The 14,635-nt window shown below is 40.4% G+C and overlaps 1 protein-coding gene across 1 annotated transcript in view; it reads right to left on the bottom strand.

Moving 5' to 3' along the window:
• Positions 1-2,769: 2,769 nt before the first annotated feature.
• The window catches only part of LOC103184752 (leucine-rich repeats and immunoglobulin-like domains protein 3), a 45,447-nt gene continuing 33,581 nt past the window's right edge, over positions 2,770-14,635 (bottom strand). The window contains exons 10-19 of the mRNA XM_007902930.2: positions 14,012-14,083; positions 13,461-13,532; positions 11,878-12,041; positions 11,364-11,684; positions 10,235-10,516; positions 8,036-8,485; positions 6,702-6,860; positions 6,087-6,233; positions 4,383-4,643; positions 2,770-3,516 (exon numbers count right to left, since the gene is read on the bottom strand). Of these exons, the coding sequence (XP_007901121.2) occupies positions 3,272-3,516; positions 4,383-4,643; positions 6,087-6,233; positions 6,702-6,860; positions 8,036-8,485; positions 10,235-10,516; positions 11,364-11,684; positions 11,878-12,041; positions 13,461-13,532; positions 14,012-14,083 (2,173 nt within the window). The 3' untranslated portion in view covers positions 2,770-3,271. The remainder of the gene's footprint in view (positions 3,517-4,382; positions 4,644-6,086; positions 6,234-6,701; positions 6,861-8,035; positions 8,486-10,234; positions 10,517-11,363; positions 11,685-11,877; positions 12,042-13,460; positions 13,533-14,011; positions 14,084-14,635) is intronic.

Raw genomic sequence — 14,635 nt, 5'->3', positions numbered from 1 at the left:
GCCCTATTTGTTTCTCACCCTGAGCTGCCACTAATTAGAAGCTTAGGTCAATTATTTTAAGTCAGCAGGTATCATCTTTGGCCTAATGTCATTCCCAAACATTTTGCAATTTCTTACCAATGGAACAGACTGTGCATTGAGGTACTGTATCAGCTAAAACCAAGTAACTTGTTATTGAGAGGAATATCTGGCAAATTTCTCGCTTGGAACTCAACTGGATTCTGATATTCTGTTGCCAAACATGTCACCTTGGAGCAAGCTCAGCCCAAACGATAATCTGTTGACCTTTTCCGCCACTCAGCCTCCCCCCTACAGAGAATAGATTGATAAATGTGATTGCCCACTGCCTACACACTGTACTGTGTTCTTTAGAAACCTTCAACAGTTGACAAATGTTCACTTAAACAGTAATGTACATGTATATACCCAGCTGTATCAATTTTACATATTCATTTATAGGATAATCCTTAGGATAATTCAAAATTTAAGCGATATGGAAAAAAAATCCTGCACAAACGGTAGTGTATGCTGCAGCGTGGCAGGATATGGATTAGCAGGTGTTATTCTGCTGAATTGAGGAAAGGGAATACAAAATATGCCACTTTACCAAAAGGAAGATGAAAAAAATCATATTGCAAGTCACAACAACAGCAACCAAATTACATTTATAGAGTGCCTTTCACGTCGGGAGGGTTTCCAAAGCACTGAACGGTCAGGTGTTGGGGCCCGAGCATGAGGGAGGGGTAGTGTAGGGGTGAGGGAAAGCAGAGGTGGGAGGGAGACCAAAGGCACGGTCGAAGAGAAGGGTCTTGAGACCGGCCTTGAAGGAGGCAAGGGAGGAAGCGAGGTAAAGGGACCGTGGGATGGAGTTCCAGAGTGTGGGGGCAGAGGGGCTGAAAGCCCGGCCACCGATGGTAGGGTGGGAGACATGGAGCAGGCCGGAGCCCAATGAATGGAGGGGGCGGGCAGGTTGGTAGGGAAGTCACCTCAGATTTCTTATGTGAGTGCCAATGTTTAATTAGCACAGACATTGTCAAAACAAAGAAATGTGCAGCGTGCGGAAAAACATTGTTAGTATTAAAAAAAACTTTAATGGCACTTTCATTCATGCACATCGTTGGAGACAAAACATCACAAAAATGCCCTTTTTGGAAGACCCCTTTAAATGTAAGTTAATCTCACAAAAATTATATTCCTGACACTTGATTTAGAGCCTTTCACGCCAGGAAGCTGTCACAAAATCCTACACATGATGCACAGAAACTTATAACCATACTTTTGTTGGCCAATGCAGGAGCCAATTTGCACAAAGCCATGTCCCAAATGAAGTGAATGACCAATTTTATTTGGGGAATTGTAGGTCAAAACACCAGGAGAAATTCCTTTCTCTTTTTGAATAATAATATTCCTTGCATTTGGTATAGCTCCTTTCACATCAAGAGGGTATCCCAAAGCACCTCACAGGATATGTTGTAAAGTGGAGTGTGTTTAGAACTCTCAAATCCTAGAAATGTTCAAACCTTAATACTGTGTTTTTAATTAAAGATATAAAGCATATAAACTGCTATAGATATGTACTTTTTCAGTAATTCTCAGATGCATATTGGTACAGCTGTTTAACAAGGTACATTTATTGCTGTCCAATAAATTTTTATTCATTATTATTTACTTATTTCCACTTTTAGCAATGGTCAAAGTCAGTAAATATCAGCTTACCTCAACTTGATGCCAATTGTACTCGTATCTCCTGGACATCAGTGACGACATGAATGAATACACATCACAAAGCAGAACAAATGTAGCAGACAACAGCAAACTTCACACAGAAAACGTAAGAACGACCAAGGACCTATTTTTTTTTAAAAACAAATTCTCCAACTATTACAGGATGTAGACACTTTGGTGTCCTACAGATTGGTGCGTAAATCATACGCGGAGGTGACCTATGAACACTGCAATGAAGTACAGGTGACCTCAGGCACAGGCACTGTATGTACTTAAGATGCATCCTTGGCACCCAAGTGCATTACTTGGCTTCAGAACCGTCACATTTTCTGCTTGTGATCTGGGACAAAGCGTTTTTGAGAGCAATGCTTCGCAAATAAATCTTTTCACTTGTTTTCTTGATCTTTCAGAAATCCTTTAATGATTTCCTTAAACGTATTTTTTTTTTGCCAATTTTCATCCCTTAATGTCTCCCCTTTTGACATGAAAAATGTTAAGCCTCCCCCACTCCAGAACTGTATTTTAATGGATAAAATCCCTACTTTACTGTTTCTGATTACAATACCAAAACTGAGTGCAGAGTAAGATTATTTTTCTCTATCTTTAGTTAATTTAGTTAAAATGCACATCCATTTTACCATTAATATCTTTACAACAACGTGCTTACATAGCACTCTACCTGTGCTTCAATACTGGTATTTTACTATCTACCAAGATCAATTCGATACACAGATTCATGGCAGATCTGGTCTGATCATTTTGGAGCAATTGTATATTCTGGGTGGGGAGAATTCTGGGTGGGGAGAATTATATTATGAGATCGATCAGGGAGGGCCAGAGGTGTAGGAGTTCAGATGACTCCAGGGCAGTGGAGAGGGAGGAATTTTTTTTCCCTCACGGATGATATGTGATGGTGGAGGGTTGAGAAAGGGGAAGGAGTACGGAGGTGCTGAGGGAGATGAAGTGGTGGTCCGAGATGGCTTTATCGATCAAACGCTGCAAGAAATATCAGATCATCACAAAGACATAATCACTTTAAAACTATTTAGTTCAAAGCAAAATGCCATTTTATTGTCATTATTAATGTGCAAACAAGGCACCAAAATTCTGACTTGGCATCAGATTTAGCACCACCAATTAACATGCTGTACTGCCAATTATAAATCCTAGAAAATCAAAACAAAAAAGGGTAGCTCATATCACAAATGTAAGTAAAATACTTATGGTAATTATTTACATAATTAATTTACAGGTGAAATTATCTAAAATATTCAGCACAAAAGTATAAAATAATTAAAAATATAGCAAATCATACTTCAGAAGGATATTGCTTCCAAAATAAAAGGGCATATAATGGCAATATTTCCTCTTGGCCCATTAACCAACAGTTTACAGAGATCTACGTTCTCTCCAGGTACAATGTTTTCCTGAAGGAAGGAGTCTCTTTTCTTGAGGCAATTGAAGCAAAATGGATTGTGAGGTAGTTTGTTCAAGTCGTTCTTTGGTACAATGCATTTCAATGCGACAGTTTATATTGTTCAGGTGATTATGTGTTAACTCCGTAAGCCTGAAAAGTTGGAGTCCTGCATTTATCAAATGTCTGTTCATTGGTACAACTGTGCTGCCCAATGACAGAAACTGCAAGTTCCTCACATTCTTCTTCAGCCTCAGAGTCACTGTTTATTAAGGTCTGAGGATTACTATGAAGAGTCAACGACTGAGATGCAGTTGATTGGATATAACCAGAATAAGGATCTTGATGTGCTCGCCACAGAGGCTTTCCAAATGTTCCTGCAAACGAATAGAGATGCAATGTAAGCAATCTGAAGGATACAAATAAAGCAAGAGAGTTCCCAAATTAATTTGAATTGTACATTGATAAGAGTATTTACTTAATCATGATCTGCCGAGTACTAAATGCCCCTTGCAGACTTCAAAATATTTTCTAGCAGGCAACATATAAATAGAAACGTGATCAAGAGCCCAGAGGGTAATCCAAACAAATGAACACAGCAAAGGTACACAAATTCAAATTATTGGGTAACATTTAAAGATCTAGCTTGCAAAAGATATTTGCCAACTTATTTTGTAACAGGCCATGTGATAGAATTATATATTTAAAACAAAAGTAGCACCATAACAAAACAATTTTGTTCAACACTGGAATGGAACAGTTAAGATAAACAAATAGAACAGAGGTTTTGAAGGGCTAAAAATACTCGCAACTTGTTTTTTTAAAAATTCTACTGAAGCATTTTAAGTTGGTGATACGTTAATGCCCATTGACAGATTCGGCCAGAAGACAAATTCCTTCTCCTCCACTTTCAGTGAAGCAGAAAAAACACTGTATGTGCAAATTTTTAATCCTGAATAAAAGCAACATTACAAAGGTGCAATCAACCACAGAATTCAAAGTATTCTTTGAACATAACTTGCGTTTCCAGAATGTAAGACGCATGTTTATCCACTTCCTAACTTATAGCCCCTCACTGAAGGAGCAAAATAATTGATGGGAGCATGGATACAGCATTAAGAGGACACAAGAAAATATAAAACGTTCACCTTAAAATAAGGCAAAAAAGTACAGCTACTTTTTTTATCATCACCAAAGCATACCGCAAAATACACAAAAGCTGACATATAGCAAAGTGACATACCACCATATGTGCTATGTGTAGTTCCTAGCTGTTCTGGATTCTTGCTTGAAACAGGGATGTCAATAGCAGCCCCTTTGCGCACAGTGTGAATAGAATTGAACAAGTTCACATTTGGTAGCTGCATCATAGTGCTTGCAACAGCGTGGTCAAAAGGATCTTCATGAGGCACTTGTGTATATGGACAGAACTCACTTTTCTTAGAATATGCGTTGGAATAGTCATAAATATCTGGACAAGCTGCCATCTGATCCAAGTTATCATCTGGTTTAAGGGAAATAAATAACATTAGCTTCAGACAAATTAGGTTTCATCTAATCCACAAATCTTTGTAAAACATTTGAAGATTGCAATGCTTTATGCATGCAGAAGGATTGTTCCAAAATAGCTTTTGAACTATGCCAAGGCATTACAAATGAATCCATGGCATAAGACAACTTATTAGCTAGGTTTGACAAAGCTGAAAACTTCTAAAAGCCGGGAGAAATCAATTTGGGAACTATTTATTCACCAACTGAATGAGAATGAGGTGTGAATATGTACCACCACAAACCTGCATGGGAGCTTGCATATCACGGTCTCTGTAACTGCTCACAAACATTACCCATTTCAATAGAAATGTACTTCACACCATTCAAATGGTGTAAGTGATCAAAATAAAAATACCCTCAGTGGAATATTTTGGTTTAGATCAAATTTTAAAGATAGTCACTAAAATGTTACTATACTTAGTCAAAAAAAATTAAAAAATCAAATTCAATTTAAATATAAAATAAATGCCATATGTGATCTGTAGAAAGGATTAACCAGATATTAATTCCAGAAACCTGCTGGCACTTTCAATTGAAATTCAGGACATTTTGGAAATGTTAAATTGCAATCCTGCTCAGTGTTCTCGTCTCAGTGATTTAATGAACTGCAGTTTGTCCTGATATGTTATTTACTCTTATGAGACCAGTGTAACAAATCTAAAAAGGTGCCACTATTTCAGACATATGAAGCAAGCAAAGCTATTTGCTAAATAAAATTAGAATAGTCTGAAACATCCAAGCAGCATTGAGTGACATGGGATGCCTGAGATAGCAATACAATAAGTCAGCCGTCACTCTGAACATGCAGGCATATTCTGTTCGTGGTATTTATTGGATTTTCAAGTCAAGGCTGAGTGCACATTCTACATCATTGTAAAGTGCCCCTACTTCTAATACTATCTGAGTGCCAATTGACTGGATGCTGCAGAAGCTTCTTTGATATAAAGAGTTGTTGCTCCGTGTGGTCTGTCGCAAAATGCAGCAGCTAATTACGCAGAGCAGTGTCCCACAAGCAGTTATGGATTAAGTGATCAAATTATCATCATTTTTATTTTGAAGGGATTATTAACCCCGGAAAAGCAATCTGCCAATCGACTACCAACCAGGTTCCTGCATCCTGCTAGGTAAACAGAGGCGTGTGGAATAAGGAAACATGCCCAACGTTTTGCCCAGCCAGGGAATCAAGCCCAGGTCCTCATGCTCTAACCAATATGCTACAGAACTCCACGCCACTAACACAAGTTTGATGCATATGCAGAGATCGACACAATTCCCCACAACAACATTTGTATAGCGCCTTTCATGTCGGGAGGACGTCCCAGTGTTGAGGTTATTTTGGCATGTTCCTCGGAAACATTCTAGACCAAAGTAGTAAATGTATCCAGCATACAGTTACCTTCATGACAGATACCTTCCAACGTGTCAGTATCGTACAAAATGCGTCCAATGTACATAGACCCTGCTCGGTCCTGGTCATGAAAAACCAGCGGATCAGCCATAGCTTCCAGATCAGTATCACTTCCATTGTCCATGTGGCAAAGAGCTTTAAGAAAACAAAAATATTTACTGATCAAATTAATCTGTAAAAGTTTTGTCTATTTTAAATAGTTTTCTTTAAAAAGGTTCCTTGGCCAGAGAAGGAATAATTTAACAAAGGAAATCCACTAGGAGTTGTTCTCAGAAACTGTATAATAGAAATACAACCAATTTCCCCTTTTTTCTCCTCCAGACTCTCCTAGGTGATGTCCAAGTATGAACATAAAAATAAAATGCACGACTGGAACAGTTGAGATAGAACCTGGTAAACAAGTTTGACGGTGGGCTAATATACACGCAAGATAAAACAGCACCAGCTCCCAAATCTCACTGTGAAAATTGACAATGTGGTTATCACAACAAATTGGATTTATATTACAATTTTCATGTTAGAAGTAAAGTTACAAAGCAACTGGAGACAGATTATTGCAGCATCTCAAAAGTTTCTGTGTGCAAATTATTTCTGAAAGCCTACCATCACTTCCTCTGTGTTGAAGCAGATACCCATTCATCGATGCACTCATAAGTTGGTGGTGACTTCCAGCTTCAGATCGGCCATAACCTTCCTGGTGATCTGATAGTGTTCCCTGGGATGACAAGTAGCTTGGGATATCTGCAGGCAAATTTGTCTCGTCTGTGGAACAAAAATAAATTGCAATAAGAGATGGTTTATAATTCTACAAACCTCTGTACAATACAAATATCTGTAAATCCCCCCAAAAAATTCATAAAACTACATCATATTCTCCCCATTCTCTCTTAAAAAAAGTACCACAAAACTATTTTATGTTTAGGTAAGAAAAAGGCAAATGAGAAGAAGCACTGCAGCAGGGATAGATTATTACTTTGAAAGCTAATTTGCAATTAGTTTATATATAATACAAATGTTAAGATAAATGCGGCATATTCAATTTTTGCAATACAGCATCTTCATTTTGCAATTTACATAAGAGAAATATGGCATATAGTCTATTTATTGTGAAAAAATGAAGAATCAGTATATTTTTAAAAAAATAACTTGGGATATGTTAGAATGTAAGAATTTGCTAGGATAAGACGCAGGTCCATCTATGGCGCCTTCTACCATCAGTAGATAAATCTAACAATTCTGAGACAGTGATCAGGAAGATTGTGGAATTGACTCTTGCTTCAGTTCTGAGTTCTGTGATCTTAGCTGAGACAGTGTCCGAAGGGGAAGGAAGGGTATGGTACATCAAATTAGCTGCTACTGCTCATCAACCAGTAATACTTGGTATGCAGTTTAAGAAGAGTATTAACTATCAATAAAAGCCACTTAGACTCTTATATGAAAGTACCAGAGGATTGCCTGCACTTCTGGATCCACACATCAGTAGAGTATTTTTTTTCCATAACTATAAAATATGACAAAAAACGGTAAGAACAATTAAACAAAGGTGGCTTTCACTCTCTATAGTGGGTTGAACCTTTGGTACCAATCAGACAACATTCACTGGTACTGAGGTCTGCTCTGCAATAGACAGAAATGTGCTGCAAAGCTTTCAACTCTGGCAAAAGATTGTGCAATTTACTATGCTTGGGCAAGCATCACTGTCATTTCAAAAACCCCAGAAGTGCAAAATATGTTACAAAAAAATTGAAAATATGTGCATCAAGGAATAAATTATCATTGTGGGACACAGCATCATTTTCATAAACAGGAGGGAAAGAAGGGAAACTGGGATAAATTGAATAGAAATGTTACAAGAAGAATAGATTTGATCATTTTCTTCCTCTTTCAAATATTTGAGGAAGGATCCATAAGTTACAGAATAGTAAGCCCTCTCTTACCTGTGTTTGTCACGCTGCAGTCCTCGCTCTTCCTTCTCGTATGGTAAATAATCACCACCCACACCAATGAAGTGCCAACTACACAGCAAACGACAGCTATAATTACAATTCCAATTGTGGACCACCCATCCTCTTCAAATGGTGTAGCGCTCTGCGTAGAATCACAGTTTGGCGTGGGCATGACATTGAGGAGAATATTGCCCCTCTCGGTTCCGAGCGTGTTGGACATCTCACAGGTATATTTTCCAGCATCCTCTATGCTGCTGTCTACAATAATCAGCAGCTGGTTGCCAGCAGCGAAGAAATGCCTTTCTGTCACAGTCAAAGGGCTGTCATCCTTGGTCCAGTTCAATCTTGGAGGGGGGCTCCCAGCGGCTATACATTGTAGGACAGCAGTTTCACCCTTTCCTACTGTTTTGTCAACCAGTGGTCGTACAAAAGATGGCGTTTCTGGATTAAAAATAAATCAGTAGTTGGTAATATTTTATATAACATTAATTGCAATTTTTTCATACAAGTCAGTTATCTTCTGAAATTCACAAAATAAGAATTTTTAAGGTTGTATAAGTAATCAAATTCCCAACAGAATTAAAACAAATAAAAAGAACAGATCTGTAGTTTTTGGGGTGTTGGAAACTGGATCCTTATTTTTACAACCTAATTTACTTTTGTTGAATAAGAATAAAGAGCATCTCCACTGTAAAATGCTTGGGTTTATATTGCACTGGTTCATTTATAATGCAAATGAGGAGAAGACTCGATTGACGGAGACTGGCTCACTTCTTGCACTGGCTAGCTCCTCTGCTAAAAATGGTCCCAATAGGTCACCGCCATCAACTCCAGCATGCTGAACATACAACAACAACATTTCATTTATAGAGCACCTTTCATGTTGGGAGGACGTTCCAAGGTGCTGGACAGTTGCGTCAGGATCCGAGCAGGGGGAAATAGTCAGAGTGAGGGGAGGGAAGGGAGGGAGCGAGGAGGGGGTAGAGAGTCGAGAGGGGAGCTGAAGGCACGGTCAAAGAGAAAGGTCTTGAGACCGGCTTTGAAGGAGGAAAGGGAGAAAGCAAGGCGAAGGCATTGGGGAATGGAGTTCCAGAGCCTTGGGGCTGAGAGGCTGAAGGCCCGGTTAACGTTGGTAGGGCAGTTGGGGCGGGGGATGTGGAGCAGACCGGAGCCAGAGGAATGGAGGGTACGGGCAGATAAGTAGGGGGATAGTAGGTCGGAGAGGTAGGAGGGAGCAAGGATGGCCTTGTAGGTGAGGATGAGGATCTTGAATTCGATCCTCTGGGGGATGGGGAGCCAGTGGAGGCGAGCAAAGTCTGGTGCGGGACAGTACACAAGCTGCAGAGTTCTGAATGACCTGCAGCTTGTGGAGGGAGGTGCCGAGAAGGCCGGAGAGGAGAGAGTTCCCATAGTCCAGCCTTGAGGTGATAAAGGCGTGGACCAGAGTTTCAGCAGCGTGAGGGGTGAGCTAGTGCCGTAGTCTGGCGATGTTTCGGAGGTGATGGAAGGCGGTGCCAGTTGTGGCGCGGATATGAGGAAGAAAGGACAGCTCAGGGTCGAACAGAATACCGAGGTTCCTGACTGGCTTTGAGAGGTGGAGAGGTGATGGGGGCAAGAGTGTCAAGTGTGGAGGAGAGGGTGTTGTGGAGGAGGGTGAGAACAGAAGAGGGGTCAGTGAGGGTTGAAGGCCAGAGGGAGAGGAGTTCAGAGGACTCCAAGGCAGCGGTTAGGGATTGTGGGGGGAACTTCTTCCAGGGGCAGTAGAAGATGGTGGTGGGTCTGGTGGAGGTGGGGAGGGGGGTGGAGGTGGTGAAGGAGATGAAGTGGTGATCGGAGACGGCCTTGTCGGTAATGGTGACATCTGAGACCCCGGGTGATCATCAAATCGAGTGGGTGGCTGTGACTGTGAATGGCAGAGTTGATGTGGAGGGAGAGGTTGAGCGAGGAGAGCAGGGAGAAGTCCAAGGAGATGGAGCAGGAGGGGGTGAAGTGCACGTTGAAGATGCACAGGAAGTAATGTCGGTGACAAACTGATGACCCAGGAGTTGACCAATGCACAGGAAGCAAACTGGTCAGCCTCACCATGATAATAAATAACTACCAAAACTTTGTTATTATACAGGTTACAATTTTATGGACCTCCAGCTAAAGTCTTATCAAGTGATTCCACTGCATTTGGTTAGAACGTACCTAGTACAGTTAGTGTTGCGTTAGCAGAAATGGTTCCTGCACTGTTTTGAGCTGTGCAACTGTAGACTCCAATGTCCTCTATTTTCACATTCACAATAAAAAACACATCATCCTCTGGCATAACGTGCATGCGTCTCTCTCGTGCAGCAGGGAAATCTGTTCCACCATCTTTTTGCCAGGCTATCTGCGGTATTGGGTGACCAAGCGCTGCACATTCCAAACGAGCCATGGCTCCTGCTCGTATAGTAAGGTCTGTTGGAGACTTTGTGAATGATGGCAACACTAAAAAGACACAAAGCAATTGGAAATTTGAATAAATGCCAACATATTTTTCTGAATTCCATATACAACCACAAGTTCAACCGCACAAAAAGCCTATCCTACATGGAGATACCCATGACTGCATTTTATTTGCCACCTGATGCCTCCTCTATATTTCCTGCAGATATCACTGCTCTTGGCAGTGCTGAAAGAAGTATATGCTATGTAATCACATATGTAAGACCTCCCACGAGAGAACTGAGCTTATGAATCTCAACAACCAACTGCAAAAGGGAATGGGAGGAAGGCGGCCTTACATTTAGGCATTGCTCTCGACCTCTGCTATGGTTATGTAATAATAGGTCAGGTTCATTATGGATGCCACTGATTTTCTGTGGATTCATGGAATATCATCTTGCCGCATCCAGGAAACCAAAGCCAGAAGGAAATCAGCAATTTAAAATATACAGGTCGAGGCAGCATAAAAAGTGGCCCTTGCTTAAGCAACACTGGTCGAACTGTCAGGAAATGATAAACCCTGTTGTTATTATCAATGAAATGCTTCTCTATGTCTCCATAGTATTTTTACATCTTATAGACAACTAACAAAATGATCAGGGTAAAGAGCATGATAAACTAAATACTAACAGATATGAATAAAAATAGAAAGTAGCTGCTGAAAGACAGGAGAAAGATTTTAAAGCCGCTCTCCAGGAGAAAGTTTGGGCAATACTTTGAAGTAAGCTAGAGCAAGCAATAGCTACTCGGATAATATGCATTAAAACTTTCTGGCATTTCAAATTAATAATATTCTTTAATTCTTTAATTAAAATTCAGTTGATAGACCTCTTAATAACATGATACATACTATTCACAGTCAGCTTGGCCTTGTTGGAATATGATGAGCCAAAGTGATTGGAAATCACACATTGGTATTTCCCTTCACTGCTGAAATTGACATGTCGGAGACGTAGAATTGTAGTATATTCCATAACTTCGCCACCTTGGGAGCGGAGGTGTGCATAGTTCTCGATTTCACTATCATGCAGCAATTCATTGTCCTTCTTCCAGGCAAATGTCATTGGCGAATCACTGCTGCTGGCTGCTGAGCAGATGAAAGTCACATTGGATTCCTTCACTGCTGCTTGGGTTTCTGGTTGCTCAATGATCTCTGGTTTGGGGAAATCATCTGTGAACAAAATTTAAAAGTTTAATTTTCATTAAAAAAACGAGATTTGCTGGATTAAATCTAGTTTTGAAGAAATAACTGCAATGCTTCATAAACGCAAGATGTAATGCATAGAATTTAAGTTTTAACAGTAAATGTAAATACTCTTGTCATCATGGCTAAATGATATGCCATTTTGATCTCGTAAACTCACCGCATACAAAATCCTCTGGTTTGGTGGCAAATATACTTTTTCCTTTCAGCCATGGAGGATGAGCACAACTAGCATTAATGAATGGCTGAAACCGATTGTCTGCCACCCATTCGTGCAGCCACTTTAGCTGGCAATCACACAGAAGACTAGAGGTATTCAAATGCCTGAAGAGAAAGAAATATTCATGAGACACACCAAATAAAATTCATGGAAACTCTAAAAGAATGTTGAGATCAAGAGAGATCACACATGAATTGGGCATTTGAACATTACAAGTTAGAGCCATCATTACCTTTCTCACTCCCTTATGAAAGTCCAAAGCTCTCCCTCGCTTTACCTCTTCCCTTGATTCAAGAACCAATGACCCGTCTGATTGATTTTTAGTCAGAAGTCCTGGATGAGTTTTAACTTTCTTTCACTAAATATCAACACCACCAAGACTCTCCTGCTCGGCTCCCATTAGTGCCTTCTCAACACGGATGCTCACTCATGACCTTGCTGTCATGTTCAACTCCCATCTGTCCTAAAATCATACGTCCGGTCTCAAACCAACAATATCACTCGCCTCTGCCATTACCTCTACCTCAGGGCTGCTAATACCCTCACGCACGACTTCATTACGTTCTGGCTCGTTTATTTCAACACTAGGAGTCCTGTAGTTCAGTGGTTAGAGCACTCGCTTTGCAAGTGAGGGACCTGAGTTCAATTCCAGGCAGGGCGAAACCTTGGGCAAGTTTTCTTACTCCACACAGAGCCTAATAATAATCCCTCCAAAACCAAAAACAATAATAAATTGGTCATTTTCAATCTACGACTGTTTGTGGGACATTGCTGTGCGCAATTGGCTGCCGTGTTCGCCCACAAATATACAGTCAATTCACTTTACAGTGTGTTCTGTGAAGTGCTTTGGGACGTCCTCCCGACGTGAAAAGCGCTATATCAAATGCAAGGATTATTATTATTACTATGTCTGCTGGATTCCCAGGTTCCTCCCTACACAAGCTGAGCACCATCCAGAACTCTGCAGCTCATGTCCTGTCTCGCACAATGTTTCGTAAGACTATCAACCTAATTCTCACTGAGATCCTCTGGCTCCCCATCTGCTTCCCCACGTGCTTCAAACGTAAGATCCTTGTCCTCGCATTCAAAACTCTCCAGCTCCCTCCAACCTACCTGTGCAACCTTCTGATATCATACTGCTTTGGCTGCTCCCTCCATTCATCAAAACTGGCTTGCTTCATGTCCCCCTGCTCAATCTGTCTCGCAAGCTTTCAATCATTTTGGCCTTCTCTCTGGAACTCCATCCCAGGGTTCCTCCACCTTGCCTAGCTCCCCACCGTCCAAACACACCTTAAAAACAATTTTCTATTGCACTTTTGGCCACCTCTCCCCACATACCCACCCTCAGTATGAGCTCCCAATTACCCCTGAGTTGCACTTTTTGAGACATCCTTCTGTTGTGAAAGGAGTTATATGAATGTCAATTGTTTTTCTTGTCGTGGTCGAACATCTGGAACTTAATTTAAAATGCAATTGCAACCGTCTCAGTTACCACACTGTGTTTCAAGCCAATGAATACTTACAATTCACGAAGCTTCTTCATTTGAGAAAAGGTATTGCTTTGAACAGACATGATGGCATTATTGTTCAGATCCCTGTAAAAAAGCATAGAAAATAAAACACCATGTCAGTGTCACCTTCAACAGAAACACTCTGCATTACAAGTAACTGTTTAACTTTCTTATACAACTATCATAACTTTGCCCATTTTTTTATTAAGCTAAACAGGTCCTGCAATGGTTGATCAAACAGTAACAATGTGTTCCAAAGGTCAGTAAACTTCACTTGCTCCACAGAAGCCCATTAATCCCCACTTTACATCTTTTGTAAAGCCCAAAGAAAACAATGAAACCATACTTCTTTAGCTAAGTGCTCAGTAATTCATCTCTATACCCATACACAATACCACCTATATTCTTTATGAAAATCGCTTACCTCTCACCCTATACTGGCTATTCAACTGAACTGATCAAGCATTCTGGAGCAAGTCAACTATTCAAGATCATTGACATTAATTTTCATAAAATATTAATATTTAACTAGCTGAAGCTGCATCAAATTATAGGATACTTACAGGTGTTCAAGCGCATCCAGGCCAGAAAAGGCTTTTCTCGTGATTGATCGGATTCGGTTCCCTTGTAGCCCCCTGGAATAGAAACATTTACTTCAGGTTGAACAATAATCCATATAGTACATTTGAATAACCTTGAAAATAAATTAAGTAGGACAGAATCGTTGAATATTGTAGGTAAATCAAACTTCTGGGTCGTATAAAAATCACTTTCTAATGGGGCTCATGCTCTCAAGCACTCTTAATCTCACAAGAAACCACTGAAAAATAACTAACACTTTGCCAAGCACCACATGAACACTGCCAATTCTGAAATTAAAAATCTGCAGACTCTTCAGTCAGCTGTCAGCTCGGTGTGACAAGATATCCATTTTTATGTTATATGTAGAGTCCTGCTTATTTTGTCTATTTACAATGTATTCAGCTAGAACTTTGTAGCCTGCATTCTCTCCCACACGAGGCGCTGTAACTCCATTACCCCATGCTGTCTGACTTTACTGGCTCCCTGTGCCCCTCCTAGTAGAGTGGCTTTAAGATCCATATTCATATCTTTAAATGCCTCCACCCACCCTACCTCTGCGTCTCCTGCAACTACTTCCCCAGCTATTCCCTTCGCTCTGCCAAATC

The sequence above is a fragment of the Callorhinchus milii genome, unplaced genomic scaffold (assembly GCF_018977255.1).
Source record: "Callorhinchus milii isolate IMCB2004 unplaced genomic scaffold, IMCB_Cmil_1.0 Scaffold5, whole genome shotgun sequence".
NCBI classification, from domain to species: Eukaryota; Metazoa; Chordata; class Chondrichthyes; order Chimaeriformes; family Callorhinchidae; genus Callorhinchus; species Callorhinchus milii.
Note: the sequence above shows the minus strand (reverse complement) of the source record. Positions and strands in the feature narration are given on the sequence as shown.